General features: G+C 40.0%; 1 protein-coding gene across 1 annotated transcript in view; it reads right to left on the reverse strand.

Moving 5' to 3' along the window:
- The window catches only part of nim1ka (NIM1 serine/threonine protein kinase a), an 18222-nt gene extending 763 nt beyond the window's left edge, over positions 1-17459 (reverse strand). The window contains exons 1-8 of the mRNA XM_061900277.1: positions 17345-17459; positions 11669-11795; positions 5392-5581; positions 4954-5301; positions 4770-4882; positions 3489-3610; positions 3244-3390; positions 1-456 (exon numbers count right to left, since the gene is read on the reverse strand). The exon at positions 1-456 is cut by the window's left edge and continues 763 nt beyond it. Of these exons, the coding sequence (XP_061756261.1) occupies positions 1-456; positions 3244-3390; positions 3489-3610; positions 4770-4882; positions 4954-5228 (1113 nt within the window). The 5' untranslated portion in view covers positions 5229-5301; positions 5392-5581; positions 11669-11795; positions 17345-17459. The remainder of the gene's footprint in view (positions 457-3243; positions 3391-3488; positions 3611-4769; positions 4883-4953; positions 5302-5391; positions 5582-11668; positions 11796-17344) is intronic.
- Between the last annotated feature and the right edge of the window lie 152 nt (positions 17460-17611).

The raw sequence follows: 17611 nt of genomic DNA on the forward strand, positions 1-17611 counted from the left end.
CAGCTTAAAGGGCTGCATAGGCCGTGGGAAGTCCACTAGACGCAGCCAGTCACCGCCCATCATCTGCTCTACAGAGAAGCGGTTGGACGGTACAGGCTCGAGTATTCCCCGGATCAGCTTCTGGCAGGCGTCGGGCAGCCAGGAGGGCAGAGTGTAGGCCCCGTCCAGAATGCATCGCTTCAGTTTGGCCACGGTGTCTGCCCTGAACGGCATGGTGCCGGTCACCATGAAGAACAGCATCACTCCTAGCGCCCAGATGTCCACAAAGACGCCCACGTAGTTCTCGTCGCGGAAGAGCTCAGGCGCGGCGTACGGCGGGGAGCCGCAGAACGTGTTGAGCATCTCGTCCTGTTGGCTTAACGTGCTGAAGCCGAAGTCGCCGACCTTGACGCAAGAGCTGCTGGTGTAGAAGACGTTTTCTGCCTTCAGGTCGCGGTGGATAATGTGGTTTTCATGCTGGGGTAGAACAAGGAGACTCTGAACAGCTCATATATCAAGTCCAGATCCAGAATGTCTGCTTAATTTTAGGAGTAGCTGACGAAAACACTGAGAACCAGTCCTGTGCAGCATATATAAGGCGATGTTTAATCCATTTCCTTTCTTAGTTACATATCTTCTCCGCCATTAAAGTGTAACATCAATATAACCTGGATGTTAAATAAACTCTCTCCCAGCCCTTCTTCACTCACCTACCCCAGCAACTGCAAACCCCGTTTCCATATGAGTTGGGAAATTGTGTTGGATGTAAATATAAACGGAATACAATGATTTGCTAATCATTTTCAACCCATATTCAGTTGAATATGCTACAAAGACAACATATTTTATGTTCAAACTGATTAACTTTTTTTTTGTTGCAAATAATCATTAACTTTAGAATTTGATGCCAGCTACATTTAACAAAGAAGTTGGGAAAGGTGGCAATAAATACTGATAAAGTTGAGGAATGCTCATCAAACACTTATATGGAACATCCCACAGGTGTGCAGGCTAATTGGGAACAGCTGGGTGCCATGATTGTGTATAAAAGAAGCTTCCATGAAATGCTAAGTATTTCACAAACAAGGATGGGGTGAGGGTCACCACTTTGTAAGCAAATTGTCGAACAGTTCTAGAACAACATTTCTCAACGAGCTATTGCAAGGAATTTAGGGATTTTACCATCTACGGTCCGTAAAATCATCAAAAGGTTCAGAGAATCTGGAGAAATCACTGCAGGTAAGCGATGATATTACAGACCTTTGACCCCTCAGGCGGTACTGTATCAAAAACCGACATCAGTGTGTAAAGGATATCACCACATGGGCTCAGGAATACTTCATAAAACCACTGCCAGTAACTACAATTGGTCGATACATCTGTAAGTGCAAGTTAAAACTCTACTATGCAAAGCCAAACCCATTTATCAACAGCACCCTGAAATGCCACCGGCTTGGCTGGGCCAGAGCTCACCTAAGATGGACTGATGTAAAGTGGAAAGGTGTTCTGTGGTCTGACGAGTCCACATTTCAAATTATATTTGGAAACGGAGGACGTGGTGTCCTCCAGAACAAAGAGGAAGATAACCATCCGGAATGTTATAGGCGCAAAGTTCAAAAGCCAGCATCTGTGATGGTATGGGGGTGTATTAGTGCCCAAAGCATAGGTAACTTACACATCTGTGAAGGCACTATTAATGCTGAAAGGTCCATACAGGTTTTGGAGCAACATATGTTGTCATCCAAGCAACGTCATCATGGACGCCCCTGCTTATTTCAGCAAGACAATGCCAAGCCACGTGTTGCAACCGCGTTGCTTCGTAGTAAAAGAGTGCGGGTACTTTCCTGGCCAGCCTGCAGTCCAGACCTGTCTCCCATCGAAAATGTGTGGCACATTATGAAGAGTAAAATACGACAACGGAGACCCCGGACTGTAGAACGACTGAAGCTCTACATAAAACAAGAATGGGAAAGAATTCTACTTTCAAAGTAACACAACAATTAGTTTCCTCAGTTCCCAACGTTTATTGAGTGTTGTTAAAAGAAAAGGTGATGTAACACAGTGGTGAACATGCCCTTGCTCAACTACTTTGGCACGTGTTTAGCCATGAAATTCTAAGTTAATTATTATTTGCAAAAAAAAATAAAGTTTATGACTTTGAACACAAACATGTTGTTTTTGTAGCATATTCAGCTGAATATGGGTTGAAAAAGATTTGCGAATCATTGTATTCCGATTGTAGCTGAGATAGGCGCCAGCGCCCCCCGCGACCCCGAAAGGGAATAAGCGGTAAAAAATGGATGGATGGATGTATTCCGTTGATATTTACATTTAACACAATTTCCCAACTCATATGGAAACGGGGTTTGTACAACTTCGGACAACTCACACTTGGCCACCATTTGACCCTTAAACCTCACACAAAAAAACCTGCCTTCCCACTCTGTCCTCTGCCCACATAAACCGGACATTGAACTTTTATATTCATATCAATATGCACTTTATACGTCATGAACATGTTGAATATTTGTTTTACCTCATAAATTTGCACAATGAGTGTTTTGCACAGCTATGCATCTAGCTATAATGTACATATTTTATATGCTTGTGAACCTTGTTAACATTTAAAAATATTCTGTATACTGTATGTCTATATATATATATATATATATATATATATATATATATATATATATATACATATATTATAAATTAGTTACTATATTGTGATCACATCGCGGAGAGAGAAAAAGTAAATCTTGATGCTCTGTGCATCTTTGACATGTTATGAATTGATAATAAAAACTCTTGAATACTGTATACAATTATAGCTATTTTGTCAATGGGCTTCCTTCCTGCCACAGCACCATCTACTGGATATGGTTAACCCTGCTGGATTCTGCTCAGAGCCCGCCATTTTGACTGCAGAGCAGAGGTGAACTACCCTACTGCCTCAAACTTATTGGGCAAGATAAAAAACAATGGACAAAATATGGAGCACAGTATTTAATCAAATTTTCTGGTTTAAGGATTTAACTGACAGGATTGGACCATTTGCCTTCCGGAACGAGGGAAACATAAACAAAACACCATCACCCATCCACAAAGTTGAATGGAAGTTGGTGTTTACGTAACCCTGCAGGCACTACACTAAGCGCTCCCCTTCATGCTTGGCTGATGTGAGTAGCGAATGCGTATGCTGAAAAAATGGAGGAGGAAGTTTCCTTTGGAAATGTTATGTAAATGAGAACAAATAATACTGACCATGTGTTTTACGGCAGAGAGGATCTGAGAAAAGACAACTTTGCTGTCCGGGTCAGAAAGTTTCCCTTCGGTGGTTATTTTGCTGTAGAGTTCCCCTCCACCCGCGTACTCCAAAACTAGATGTAACCGTGACAACGTCTCCACCACCTTAGGATTTAAAAAGGAGGGGTGTGGAAAAGGGGCAAATGAGTACAGCGTTCTGATGCATCACTAATTCTGAAGGAGTGTGTGTGTAGGAGGCAAACCTCATAGAGGCGTATGATGTTGGGGTGATGGAGCTTCTCCATGCTGGAAATTTCTCTGGAAAGCAGCCGCTGGGTCTTTTGATCTAGTTTGGTTTTGTCCAGGATCTTTATGGCCACTTTGTCTGGTTGTTGCAGAGAAAAAGGGGTCAAAATGTGAAAATTCATTTCTTGTACTGCATAAAGGATTTGCACAATAGACGTCATGATTATTGGATGTACAAAAACACTCCCTCAGGCAAAATGGTGTTGAAATGATAATTCTGCGTCTGTACGCCTTATTCACAAATGCGTTTCACTCCCTGTCAGCGTGGTGGAGCAGTCAACAGGACTTCAAAATACATCAGGTATTCTTGAAACCAAAAAAAAATGTGCCCATAAACACAAAGCATGGACAAGAAAAAGCAACAGTATTTAGCTTTAATAAGGCATGTCAGTGAAGAAACTGGAGATGTCTAATCAATCTCTATTTAAGATCTGCAGACCGATAGTCATGAGGCTCAATCATACTAACACCTATTTAATGATTTTTAAGTGCCTCAAAAGGACATCTTTGGTGTTCCAACTCTGTTTAGTTCTTTTTTTGATTACATCAGAGCCTCTTCAGTCAAATTGGTAAATTTGGAAAAGGTGTGTAAAAGCATTAACAGATAAACCACCCATACAATCTGCTTTAGCTTTGTGTGGCACAAGGCCCAAAAAGAAGAAATTAGTAAATGACTCACCACAGCATCAAAGTATATTGTTTTTTTACGCTACAGTACAAAATTATTTTACACTTATAACAAGTAAAAATGGCCAAATATTTAATTGTGTGTGAAAGTATCAAAACCCCTTCACATTAGTCCATTGTCATTTGTCAGAAGACTGTTTTATTGTTTTTGTATTACTGTTAACAGTGGTTAACTTATTAACGCTTCCCAATAAATTACAACATTTTTGAAAGCTAAATTTATTTCAGTAGTTCATCTGAAAAGTAAAACTCCTATATTTAGTAGATCAACTGAACACAAGCAAATAAGTCAAGTATGTATTTTTCATCATTTTGATGATTAAATAGCTTACAAACAATGAAAAAAATGATGAGCGGTGAAAAATGGTCAAAAAGTTGAATATTGTAAACAATGGGATTACGCTCTTATCAAAAAAAATTAAGAGCAAAAACTTTGAACATTTAATTGGCCCCTTTGTCGTATTTTAACTCCCGAAATCAAATATTTAGCACATTTTGCACAATTTATGGTAATTAAAAAAGCATTTAAAAGTTACCAGGCGCTATGATACCTTTGGTGAGTGCATGTATTCCAAGTTTGACATGAGAGAAATTTCCACAGCCGATCTCTCCTCGAATTTTGTAAAAGCTGATCCTTCTGCCCACTGTAATTTCACGGACCACCCTAGTCAAAAATAAAAACAAAATGACACAAATGTAGTGAAGTCATGTATTGAATAATATTTGGAGCGCCACCTTTCATCCTGGCACATGTCCAAGTTGAGCCTCTCCAGCGGAGTGAGGCGGCGTATGGTTGCCCCTTCATCATCCGTGTTGATGTCGCAGCTGTCCTGGGTGCTGCAGTGCGTGTACCTCTGACCGTAAGCGACCCCAGCTGTGTGCTCCACGGATCCTGCTGCAGAGTCTTCGTTCGACTCCCCAGTGTTGACCCCAGAAACGGAACTGTCCACTGTGACTCCCGTTGCCACGGCCTCCTCCGGGCTGCTCTCTGAGGGGCATACGGCGGTCATCCTGAGAAGGGACACCCAGGGTGGACCGGGGTCGGGTGGGGGGGCTTATCTCATGACGACGTCTGGTGGTGGACTGCAAAAAATATTTATATTTAATATAAAGAATCATTTTTATCCAAATTCAAAATATCAACACCACCTGTTTAAAAGACATTCGACTCACCTCAAAGTATATGAGCCACTTCTCCTGTTGACCATCATAAAAATAATTATATTTATTTAAACAAAAATGGTCAAAAACTCCTGAGATTTCGGCCCATCTCGCATCAACCAAAAAAAGTAATTTCCAAGCATTTATAATCTTGAACCGTCGATGGAAGACGTTCCCCTCATTTGCTGCATCAGCGAAGAAGCTGCAGATGGGTGAGAGCGCGATTTATGAGAGTCATTCACACTGTGAGCTTTTTACTCAAGAGGTCAGTGCAGCCTAAAAATGGGCTCATTTGAGTGGCTAAGGTTTAAATAGAACACAGATTGAAGAGGAGGGTTGAGAGGGGCTGGGCTGGTGGGAGGAGGGAGGTGGAACAGACGATAGTGTCAGGGTGCAGACGATTAATTGCCGTAATCTGCAATAAATCTTAGCATAGAATGTGTCATTCAATCGGTTTGTAATCCACACATCTGTCATGGTTAGTGAGCAGAAGTAAAATGGTAAAATAGAGGATTGTGTCATGTGAAAGTGCACTTTACATGTCCGTACACGTCCAGTGCAGGCTAAGGTTGCTATGAGAGGCGGAATCAACAAGACACACATCCTCATCAAAGCCCCGCCCCAACTCACCAGACAGTCCTTGTGTGCTAGTGTGTGATGGTGTGAGGTGTGCGGTAATCTATATTTAGGTGACAATTACACAGTATAGCACCATCTGCATGCACAACAAAAATAACATCTATGGTGATGACAGGGAATTAAATTATTATTCTTCAAATCAAATGATCCCTTCTTGCGAAATGTCATCTGTGTGCTTTTAAATCTCAAAGAACAACCAGAAATCTTATCTTAAAGGGGAACCACCCTCTTTTGAATTTTGCCTCTTGGTCACAATCATTATGAAAGACATGAAAATGGATGTTTTTTTTTGTACATTCTAATTATTAAATAAATGTGATCAAAAGTCCGCTTACAATGTAGCTTAGGGGAGCCGCTCTATTCTGCCGATAATAGCCTTAAAAACTCCAAACCTCCCTTAAGGTTTTATATAAATGATGTATATATAAATGTAATGTAATAACAGACACATTTATAACATTTAATATGTGCGCTTTTTCCCCCCTAACAACATCACTGATTACTACTCACTGCAGACTTCATGAGAGCCAACAAATATAATAGAATAACACTTACTGTGCAACGTCTGCTGTCATTAGAATGCAGACTCCTCGGATGTTCATATACTCCCATTTAAATGAAGAATAACTCATAATCCTCGCAAAGAAAAGGGGGGCTCAACCAAGCGTCTTTTCTTATCATTTTTGCCATTTCCGGGTCCTAATCGGCTGTTGAAGTTATCAACTTGCCAGAACACATCCACAGCCTTCTTCTATCCTGGTGAGATGCATGATTTAGGATCTACAATAAACTTCCAGGGATCAAGAAATGGTCGAAACACTTCACCAGCTGATCATGTCAAAATTGTAAATAAGCTTGTGATCACGGCGCCGCTATAAATAGTTTGTCTGCATTAGCACTTAGAATAACAATAACACTATCTATCCATCCATCCATTTTCTACCGCTTCTCCCTTTTTGGGGTCGCTGGAGCCTATCTCAGTTGCATTCGGGCGGAAGACAGGGTACACCCTGGACAAGTTGCCACCTCATTGTAGACAATAAAACTAATACTTGGTTAATATTCAAGTCACAAAGTGTAATTGCAGTATTGTTGGCACTTTTTGAATTGCTATTAGTTGGATTTTATAGGCGAAATAGAGGGCCTCCCACAGGCACCGATGTAAGCAGACTTTTGATCGCATTTATTTTATAATTAGAAGGCATAAAAAATAAAATCCAATTATCATCATGTCTTTCATAATGATTGTGAAAATTTTTTAAAAAGGGCTGTTCTCCTTTAAATGTATTTGTATGCCTGTCTTGATTTACAACACTTAATTAGTTTTCTGCAGTAAACATCACTCTCGAGTCTATTCCACTTTGCTTTCTTTTCAATAATTTCCACAGCCTGTTTCGGCAGCTCACTAGGTGGGCTGCAAATATTTGCATACTCGGCAAAATGGGGGTGGAATGCATTACGCGACTCTTGTTGCAAGACATTAAAACTTACGTAGTAGTTGACAGAAATGTTAAATCAAACAAAGCAATACGATCCTACAATTTCATGAAAAATATATGAAAAATGTGTTTTGGATAGGTACAACAAAGAGGGGGAACATTAAATATTGTAAGGGTGCTATGTATTTATGTAAAATACATTTGATGAAATGATGAGTGGGTTAATTAGTGTGAGTAATGAGTGTGCATGGATGTAATTATATTCAATACATGTGTGCTGTAATTATTGTTATAAACGGTCATTATGTATTGTATTGTTGATAAAGAATCTGATTATTAAAGCTGAGTAATGGGGCAGGAAATTATAAGCTTTTGCTTCTTCATGCTCCTTTTCAGTTGCACAAAATATATATATTTTTTAAGTTTCTTAGTTTCCTAGTTAGTCAAATTGTGTATTTTTATTTATTTTGGTTCTAAATCAATTTATACTTTTCAAGAATCGATTTAAAAAAATAATGATAATTAAAAACATTTTTATTTTTTTTACTTTAATAATAATTCATTTTTAGATAAAACACACGTCAGAATCTAATCAAATCGTGAGGTGCCCAAAAATGTCCACCTCTTTTGGAGATGCCTTTTGTTTGTTGTGTAGATGGTTATTTTAAAATAAATTAATGGATAAGTGGACCAACATACAATATTTTCAGCCCATGTTGAATTTGGGTGTCATTTAAAAAAAAAAACGTGTTCTTTGCTACCAACAGTGATATGAACAGCTGGTGTCAGTACACCTGAGTAAACAATATTCATCTTCATATTAAAATGAGCCTAGGTTAAGTTAAGACTGTGCCAGTGAATCAAAGCAGTGCATCAAACACCTTGCTGAATATATCAGCATTGATCTCAGGCAACCTCCAAGGACATGCAAAGAGGAAACCAGGCTTTACATGCATTCAGAAGCTTATTAAGTGCACTTGTGTAAATATAGACGTAAAAGTGGTGGCGCCCCTTTCCCACACAAATGGATGTAAGTATAAAAAGACCTAAGAGGACAACATGATTTGTTTGTCCTGACGGATGCAATTTCCCAATGATGATGTCAAATAGGTCTGCACTGAGTGCGTGTAGATGAGCAGTAGTGTCTCTTAGATTTCCCTGTGCTTGGTGATGGAGGTTGCTTGGTGATGGAGACTGACACAGCGTGTTTACCTTTATGTCAGACTGGAGCAGCACCCATTAAGGAGTGTGTCAAGAAAGAGAGCACACAGTGCAGTGTTTGCACTTGTAAAGAGCTGCATTTAACCTTGTGTTAAATACCAGTGTCAGCAGATTGATGGATTAAAACACGCAGACACAAACTATCAGCACTGTGGAGTATTTAAACCTATGGCACCACTGCGCTTGTCATTCTATTTTAATGAGGCGTGTAAGAGAACTGCTACAAAAAACGTAAGGATTAACTTTACTAAATGGGCGTTTAAAACGCATTTGTAGATTTAAAAAAAAAAAAAAGTACAATTTAAATCTTCTGCATGCCACTAGCTTAAAATAACATTTTTAAGAACACTGCCAATAGCTAGGATTTGTCACCAGGAGTGTTTTATAAGGGAACAGATTAAAAAAAATGTATGTCTATATTTGTCACAATTAAACGTATTTTAAAAATGACTGGTGTCCTCTCCTGAGCTGCCACCTTGTCTGGTAGAGGAGTTTGAGTGTCTCATTGATCCTAGGAGCTATGTTGTCTGGGGGCTTCTATTCCCCATGGTAGGGTGCCCCAAGACAAACAGGTCCTGGGTCAGGGACCATACAAAGAGCAGCTTGAAGACCTCAATGGAAAGTCGCAATTAAGGATCAAGATTCTCCTCTCCGGACGTGGGTCACCGGGGTCCCCTTTTGAGGTGGGGCTTGATGGCGAGCGCCTTGTGACCGGGCCCATCCCCATGGGGCCTGCCCAAAAAGGCAACATGGGTCCCCCCTCCAATGTGCTCACCACTCATAGGAGTAGGTATAGAGGTCAGATGCAATGTGAGCTGAGCGGCACCCGAAGACAGGATCCCTGGCAGTCCGATCCTCGGCTAACGAAGCTCGCTCTGGCGGGAAAGGGGCCTGAGCTAGGGCACGAGGTGGAGAAGTTCTTGTCGGACTCACATCAACGCACGGCAAGGGCTCTGGAACCAGTCCTCTCGAGGGAGGCTGGACTCTTTGTGTGTGTGTGTGTGTGTGTGTGTGTGTGTGTGTGTGTGTGTGTGTGTGTGTGTGTGTGTGTGTGTGTGTGTGTGTGTGTGTGTGTGTGTGTGTGTGTGTCAAGAAGAGAAGCTTTAACACAGTTTGGCGGAACGTCACGTCCATTTTTCTTCTTTGCAGCTTATTTCACACGATGGTCGGGCAGCTTGAGCGTAGCATTAAAACAAGTGAGAGTGAGTGTAGAGTTTGAGCAGAAAATGCCGTAAAGCTGTCCTGTTCTTGAGTGTCCAAATCGTTCAAATAGAGATGTAGGAGAAAGATTTCATATAGTCATGAAAGAAGTCGTTCATAAAGGTAACAATCTTGTGAAAAAACGAAAGTCACGTGTGTCGTAGAAAATGGCTCTAAAAAAACATTATTTTCATCATCTTCTGAAATACCATCGAACCATGTCAGTGTTTGCAGCGATCACTTTGGAAAATGTTTCTTTGAACATTTGATTTGTTTGACAAACGTTCTGTGTTTCTCTATTAGGTACTAGTAGTGTTTAAAAGCAGAACGAAACGTAAAGAAAACACGATAGATTGCATTGGTTTAAGTTCTTTTGCTATGCCTAAATATAACTACAAAGACCTGGTTGTGCAAATTAACTAACAAAATGTTTAGTCCTTGTAAATAAATATTGTGATTGTCGGCTCAATCTATCATATTTTTGTTGTTTCATAACAGGAACTAAAATCTCAGTTGTCGTTGTTGAACAGAAAAGTGAAGTGTTTCATTCGACACCGGTGACCCCATTATATGGTGCTATTTGTTAGCAGCAATAAAATTCAATAGTATTAATAAACTCGATGGATAAATCTCTCGTAGGCTCAACAGCATATACTGAATCGTGATATCGCTAGCAAACATTTATGCTGAACAACAAAGAGATCTATAACAAAACAATGAGACAAAATATGATCACCATAAAAACAAATGCAGACATGAATTGTAGATTAGACTAAAATTAGCAGCAAAAATCAACTGCAAAAGTCACGATTACAGCACTACTGCAGTCAATTGTTTTATTACAATCCAATATGTTACTTACTTCAATGTTGTCTTTGACGGATTAATGCTTAATTTGTAAATGATCTAAAGACATTATGTGCCTTCAATCTTTTCTCCTTTAAATCCTTGTAAGTGTTGAAGGAAGTGAGGTATAGGTGAGCAGTAATGCCTTGGTGATGAATGATTTAAATCTTTCAAAAATCATTTTTATTATGCGTGTATAAGTCCACTCAATCCTATTTGAAATATTTTGTGTTATCATTTGCCTCTAAACCTTCTAAAAGACGCCCAAATTTGCAGTGATGCAGGTAAATAAACAATAGCCTAATGGGACTTTAGACCATTGCCTGATACCCGGGGGTGACTTTAAGGTCACATGATTTCAACCCAGCAACACAGTCTTCTTTGGGTCAATAATGTAATAATACAAAGAGGTAAGAAGCAACATAGAGGGGAAAAGTGATCTGTGTTTTGTCTCAGTCATAACTTTCAGAAGGTGCAAAAACTTTGTTGCAAGGATTCCTAACATTTGTACTTTGCAACTTGATGTATTACTGTCAATGTCATAAATGCTGCTGAGTGTTTAGAAGACAGTATATTTGCCTTCCTCCACTTTAAATATGATATTCTGTTGTTATTTAGCATTTTCTAAAAGTTTGGCTGAGGCATATAGAAAAAGGTTGTGAGGCAACTTGGAAGCACAAATTGTAATCATGTTGGTCACCGCTATTTTAATGTGTTTACATTTTACTGTTAACATGCATTACCTTATATTTTTCACTTGCTTCAAAGTTGAAATGTTAAAATGCAACTAGATACAGATGAATTATTTTGCTTTATTTTATCAGATAGTCTTTCCTTCTGGTGAAGCTGCAGTAAAATGACAACTAGTGATGGTTCAAACAGTCCACCATTCATCAGACCCCAGTCGCAGCTAGGAAAAAGCCAAGCGTGGGGTTCTTACTCACCAGACATTTGATGATTTGTCCGAGGATCTTGCAGGGTTTGCACTCTGCTGCCGAACACACTGCTGGCATCAGCAGCCTCTTCACACACACTCCAACGATGGAAAACACTAGAGCCCTTCCGCCGCAGCTGCGGATCAAAAATGAGTCAATGTTTCCATCTTGACATCAGTTGTATCATTTCTGTCTTTTGCGCCGCTGTATTTCCCAACCTTTGCTTTCACTGCCTCAATGGAGCGCACTATTTTTGTGTCCATGCCTTGCACCCTGACCCGTTCCACTAATTTAACCGCAAGCATGCGAAGAGAATACATTCAGAAGATTATTAACTGCACTTGTGTAAATATAGACGTAAAACTGGTGGCGCCCCTTTCCCACACAAAGCTGGCTGGTGTTTTAATTAAGATGCACTGTTAACAAGGCTTAAGAGCATGATGGTGCGACAATGGATACTGCGAGCCCCCTCTGAAATCCATAGAGGAAATGTGTCAAACTTGCACACCTTTGTTTGAAACTAACAGATACTGTACTGGAATACACTGCCCTAGGCTGTTTGCACCATCCATTACGTTTTTTGTTTTGCTGTGCAGCATGCAACAGGTTTAATATAGCTTCAAACTACAAGTGGAGTATACATACTGTACATCTTGTTAATTCAAAACCACATTATGCATTTCAAAAGAGGTCTTCATCAAACAAGAAAAACAACACAAAGCATAATAAGCCACGTGCTCTGACCGATTGACCATCAAAAGCATAAAAATCACATTTCATTCAGTCGGACATCAACGGCTGCCGAAAGGCGGGCTTCGTAGCCTCAAAAAATATGTAAATGTATTCAGCATCTAATTCTGGCATTTTCTGTAGGGAATTAACACAAAAAATATCTTAAATTATCTATCTCACAGGAAATTTCTTGCCTATAAAATGAAGAAATTTGTCGTTTGCCATTTCACTAAACAAAACATAAGGTTAGGAGATGTGGCAAAAAATAAAACAAGGAAACAAATACAACAGTTAGGCACAATGAGCTATGAGATGAAGCACATTCAATATAATTAAGGCTACACTATTATATACAATATGAAGAACAGTTTATCATATTATTTCTCTCCAAGATTCAAGTACAGCGGTATCTTGGTTCTTGTTTGCCCAAATTTTTGACTATAATTTTGCTTTTGCAACAAAATGCACCATTTGTGCCATTGCCATTTGAGCAATTAAGAGTTACTACATTGTTACACGTTGTCCCTGCGTTGTTTACTCAAGAGGGGAACATGTTTTGATTAGGCATTAGGCATGCGCGTTTCAGCGCCGCATAGAGGAAAACACAATTCTGGTCTCCAACACTGGAACTGAGAAAATTAGCGCAAAGGAGACAAAGCGGACGACCAAATCGGAGAAACAAACCATTAAAAACATGATAGCAGCTGACGCAGCACCACAAGAAGCCGCAAAATGTTTAAACGGCGGACATTTATCCATAAAAATTATGAGAAGCTGCAGATGCTGTGTTTGACGTGTTTCAGTTTGTCCTGTCTAGCCCTGATTTAACAAAGTGGATGGTTGATCGTTATCTTTGGTACAGGGACTTTCGTATCGCTTGTTGTCAACTGTGATGACCTCAAATTTGTCTGTGTGCAACGTAAACGATTGCCTAGTTTTTATTGTTACGCCATGGAGAAACAGGCTGTAGGAGACACTTAAAAAATCAGCTCCGCTAGGTGAAATAAAACAATCGTTTTTGGTAAATGCTATCGTGTTGTTTTTCATACAATATCTAAAAAAATAATGTATTTTTAAAAGGCATGTTACATGTTAAAATTGTGGCATTTCAGGAGGGCCAAGGACGGCATAAATTGATTTTAATTCATTTCAATGGACCAATATGATTTGAGATACAAGTATTTTGAATTACAAGCTCGGTCGTGGAACGCAAAGTGCTCTTAAGTTAAGGAACAACTGTAATTATTATCTGAAAAAAATGTGATTGTTAATATTTAGGGGTGTCTGGATGGTATCAATTTTATTTACCAGCAAATTATTTCTTATGGAAAACATTTCTTAATTATTCATGCAATTCGGTTTATATCTGACCTTTTGGAACAGATTACTAACCGTAGCAGCACTGTATAGCTATCCATCCATAGCAGGGGTCTTCCAACATTTCTCACTATTTTCCCAAAATAAAAACAGGGCTCAGCGCCTGTTTTACTGTAGGTTTTATATGTGAAGTTAGCGGAACATTATCATGGTCTTAAAGTTTTCAATAACAGTATTGTATATATCCCATTCATGCAACAAAAACTGTTGGAATTCAAACAATGGCAGGCGAAAAACATTTGTTCGACAGGTGATCTGCAATTTGCATCATTCGATATGAAAATGCCAAATACTTAATTTACAGAATTTCTTGGCGAGCGGTCTGTTAGGGGAAATTATTGTAAGGCCATATTATTCTATATCAGACACTATATTCCCAAAAGTATTTGGCCACCTGCCTTCACTCAAATATGAACTTGAAAAACCATCCTATTCATAACCCATAGGGTTCAATATGATGTCGGTCCACCTTTTGCCGCTATTACAGCTTCAACTCTTCTGGGAAGGCTGTCCACAAGGTTGTGGAGTGTGTTTATAGGAATTTTCCATCATTCTTCCAAAAGCGCATCGGTGAGGTCACACACTTATGTTGGTCGAGTAGGCCTGGCTCTCAGTCTCCGTTCTAATTCATCCCAAAGGTTTCTATTGGGGTTCAGGTCAGGACTCTGTGCAGGCCAGTCAAGTTCATCCACACCAGACTCTGTCATCCATGTCTTTATGGACCTTGCTTTGTGCACTGGTGCACAGTCATGTTGGAAGAGGATGGGGCCCGCTCCAAACTGTTCCCACAATGTTGGGAGGATGGAATTATCCAAAATGTTTTGGTATCCTGGAGGATCCAAAGTTCCTTTCATTGGAACTAAGGGGCCAAGCCCAACTCCTGAAAAACACTTCCACACCATAATTCCTCCTCCAACAAATTTCATACTCGGCACAATGCAGTCCGAAATGTACCATTATCCTGGCAACCTCCAAACCCAGACTCGTCCATCAGTTTGCTGTATGGAAAAGCGTGATTCATCACTCCAGAGAACATGTCTCCACTGCTCTAGAGTCCAGTGGCAAAGTGCTTTGCACCACTGCATCCAACTCTTTGCATTGGAATTGGTAATGTATGGCTTAGATTAGCTGATCGGCCATGAAAATCCATTCCATGAAGCTCTCTGTGTACTGTACGTAGGCTAATCGAAGGGTCACATAAAGTTTACCATGAATTGATTAATGTGGACCCCGACTTAAACAAGTTGAAAAACTTATTCGGGTGTTACCATTTAGTGGTCAATTGTATGGAATATGTACTGTACTGTGCAATCTACTAATAAAAGTTTCAATCAATAAATCAATCAATTAGGAGCTCTGTAGCAACTGACAATGCAGAAAGTCGGCGAGCTCCTTGCAATATGCGCTTCAGCATCCGCTGACCCCTCGCTGTCAGTTTACTTCAAGGCTGAGTTGCTGTTGTTCCCAAACTCTTCCAATTTCTTATAATAAAGCAAACAGTCGACTTTGGAATATTTAGGAGGGAGGGAATTTCACGACCGGATTTGTTGCACAGGTGGCATCCTATGACAGTTCCACGCTGGAAATCACTGAGCTCCTGAGAGCGGCCCATTCTTTCACAAATGTTTGTAGAAAAACAGTCTCCGTGCGTAATTGCTTGATTTTATACACCTGATTCTGATCATTTGGATGGGTGGCCAAATACATTGGGCAATATAGGGTACTTTTAAAATATGGTACAATTATTTTTCTATTAGCCTCATGCCTTTTTTTTTGCTCATGATTTTACAAACATATTGATATATTGTGCCTTTATACTTATGTTAATCACACCAAACCAATTGTTTATTCCAAAAGTAAGTTCGCGAAAATAGTGTCATTTGTTGCCATTTTGAAAAATTAACACAGGTGCAGCGTCTTCAGTAATGCGGACGCTGTATCGATCCTTCGTGGTGAAGGAGCTGAGCCGGAAAGCAAAGCTCTCAATTTACCGGTCGATCTACGTTCCCATCCTCACCTATGGTCATGAGCTTTGGGTCATGGCCGAAAGGACAAGATCACGGGTACAAGCGGCCGAAATGAGTTTCCTCCGCCGGGTGGCAGGGCTCTCCCTTAGAGCAGTGGTTCTCAACCATTTTTTAGTGATGTACCCCCTTTGATATTTTTTTTTATTTAAGTACCCCCTAATCAAAGCAAAGCATTTTTGGTTGAAAAAAAAGAGATAAAGAAGTAAAATACAGCACTATGTCATCAGTTTCTGATTTATTAAATTGTATAACAGTGCAAAATATTGCTCATTTGTAGTGGTCTTTTTTTAACTATTTGGAAAAAAAGATATAAAAATAACTAGTGATTCAATTCTAAATAAAGATTTCTACACATAGAAGTAATCATCAACTTAAAGTGGCCTCTTTGGGGATTGTAATAGAGATCCATCTGGATTCATCAACTTCATTCTAAAAATGTCTTCACAAAAAAAAAAAATCTTTAACATCAATATTTATGGAACATGTCCACCAATAATCTAGCTGTCAACCCTGAATATTGCATTGTTGCATTCCTTTTCACAGTTTATGAACTTACATTAATATTTTGTTGAAGTATTATTCAATAAATATATTTATAAAGGATTTTTGAATTGTTGCTATTTTTAGAATATTTAAAAAAAAATCTCACGTACACCTTGGCATACCTTCAAGTACCCCCAGGGGTACGCGTACCCCCATTTGAGAACCACTGCCTTAGAGATAGGGTGAGAAACTCTGTCATCTGGGAGCTCAAAGTAAAGCCGCTGCTCCTCCACACCGAGAGGAGCCAGATGAGGTGGTTCGGGCATCTGGTTAGGATGCCATCCGAACGCTTCCTTAGGGAGGTGTTTCGGGCACCTCCGACCGGTAAGAGGCCACGGGGAAGACCCAGGACACGTTTGGAAGACTATCTCTCCTGGCTGGCCTGGGAACGTCTCAGGATCCCCCAGGAAGAGCTGGACGAAGTGGCTGGGAAGAGGGAAGTCTGGGCTTCCTGCTTAGGCTGCTGCGCCCGCGACCTGACCTCAGATAAGCGGAAGATGGATGGATGGATAACACAGGTAGTATTTCACCACACTAATCAGGACCATGAGAAAAACATGTTTTGTAAATTCATAAGATTAGCAGTTTTGTTCCTAAAAGTATTTCTATCACTGTGGTGGCTGGAAAAAAAAAGATTAAATAAATATATTTTAGTGGATGCTGTAGCCTTCTGAGAGCAACAGGTGCTGAAGACAAACTCTGTTAGCCAGCTAGCATCTAAATCACAGTAAACACTACTTTGGATTAGCGTGTTAGGGGATGCACCAATTTGAAGTCAAACGTCATACTAGCAACCAACAATAGGAGACATCTATAAAATTAACTATACATTCTCAAAGTGTTTTATCCAAATTAAAAGCTAAGTACAAAATGCTGTGCTGTTTGTTATTTGCGTCCATTGACTGTTTAGTGTTAGCACCTCGAGAAAGCAGCCATTCACCGTCAAAACGGTAAAACCAGCCCGTTTTGTAAGAACAAGGAGAGATGTTCTAGAATAAGTTTTTACCTTAATGGAGCCATTGGGGAAAGTGGCAAAATTCCTTGGAGAAACATCTTTCCCGGTGGTGGGTGACATTGACGATGCAGCCAAAGCTGCCGCACCACTGATTGTGTTGTCATGGGGAAGTTGTTTTGAGTGGCCGGCGAATGGGCCAATCAGGGGAAACTTCCTGGTTCCGCCATGTGTTTTTAAACCAATAGCGTAAAGACGTCACCACTTGGGCCCCGCCCAGCACAATACATCTCATTCTAAAATGTTACTGAAATCCGCCCT

The sequence above is a fragment of the Nerophis ophidion genome, linkage group LG01 (assembly GCF_033978795.1).
Source record: "Nerophis ophidion isolate RoL-2023_Sa linkage group LG01, RoL_Noph_v1.0, whole genome shotgun sequence".
NCBI lineage: Eukaryota > Metazoa > Chordata > Actinopteri > Syngnathiformes > Syngnathidae > Nerophis > Nerophis ophidion.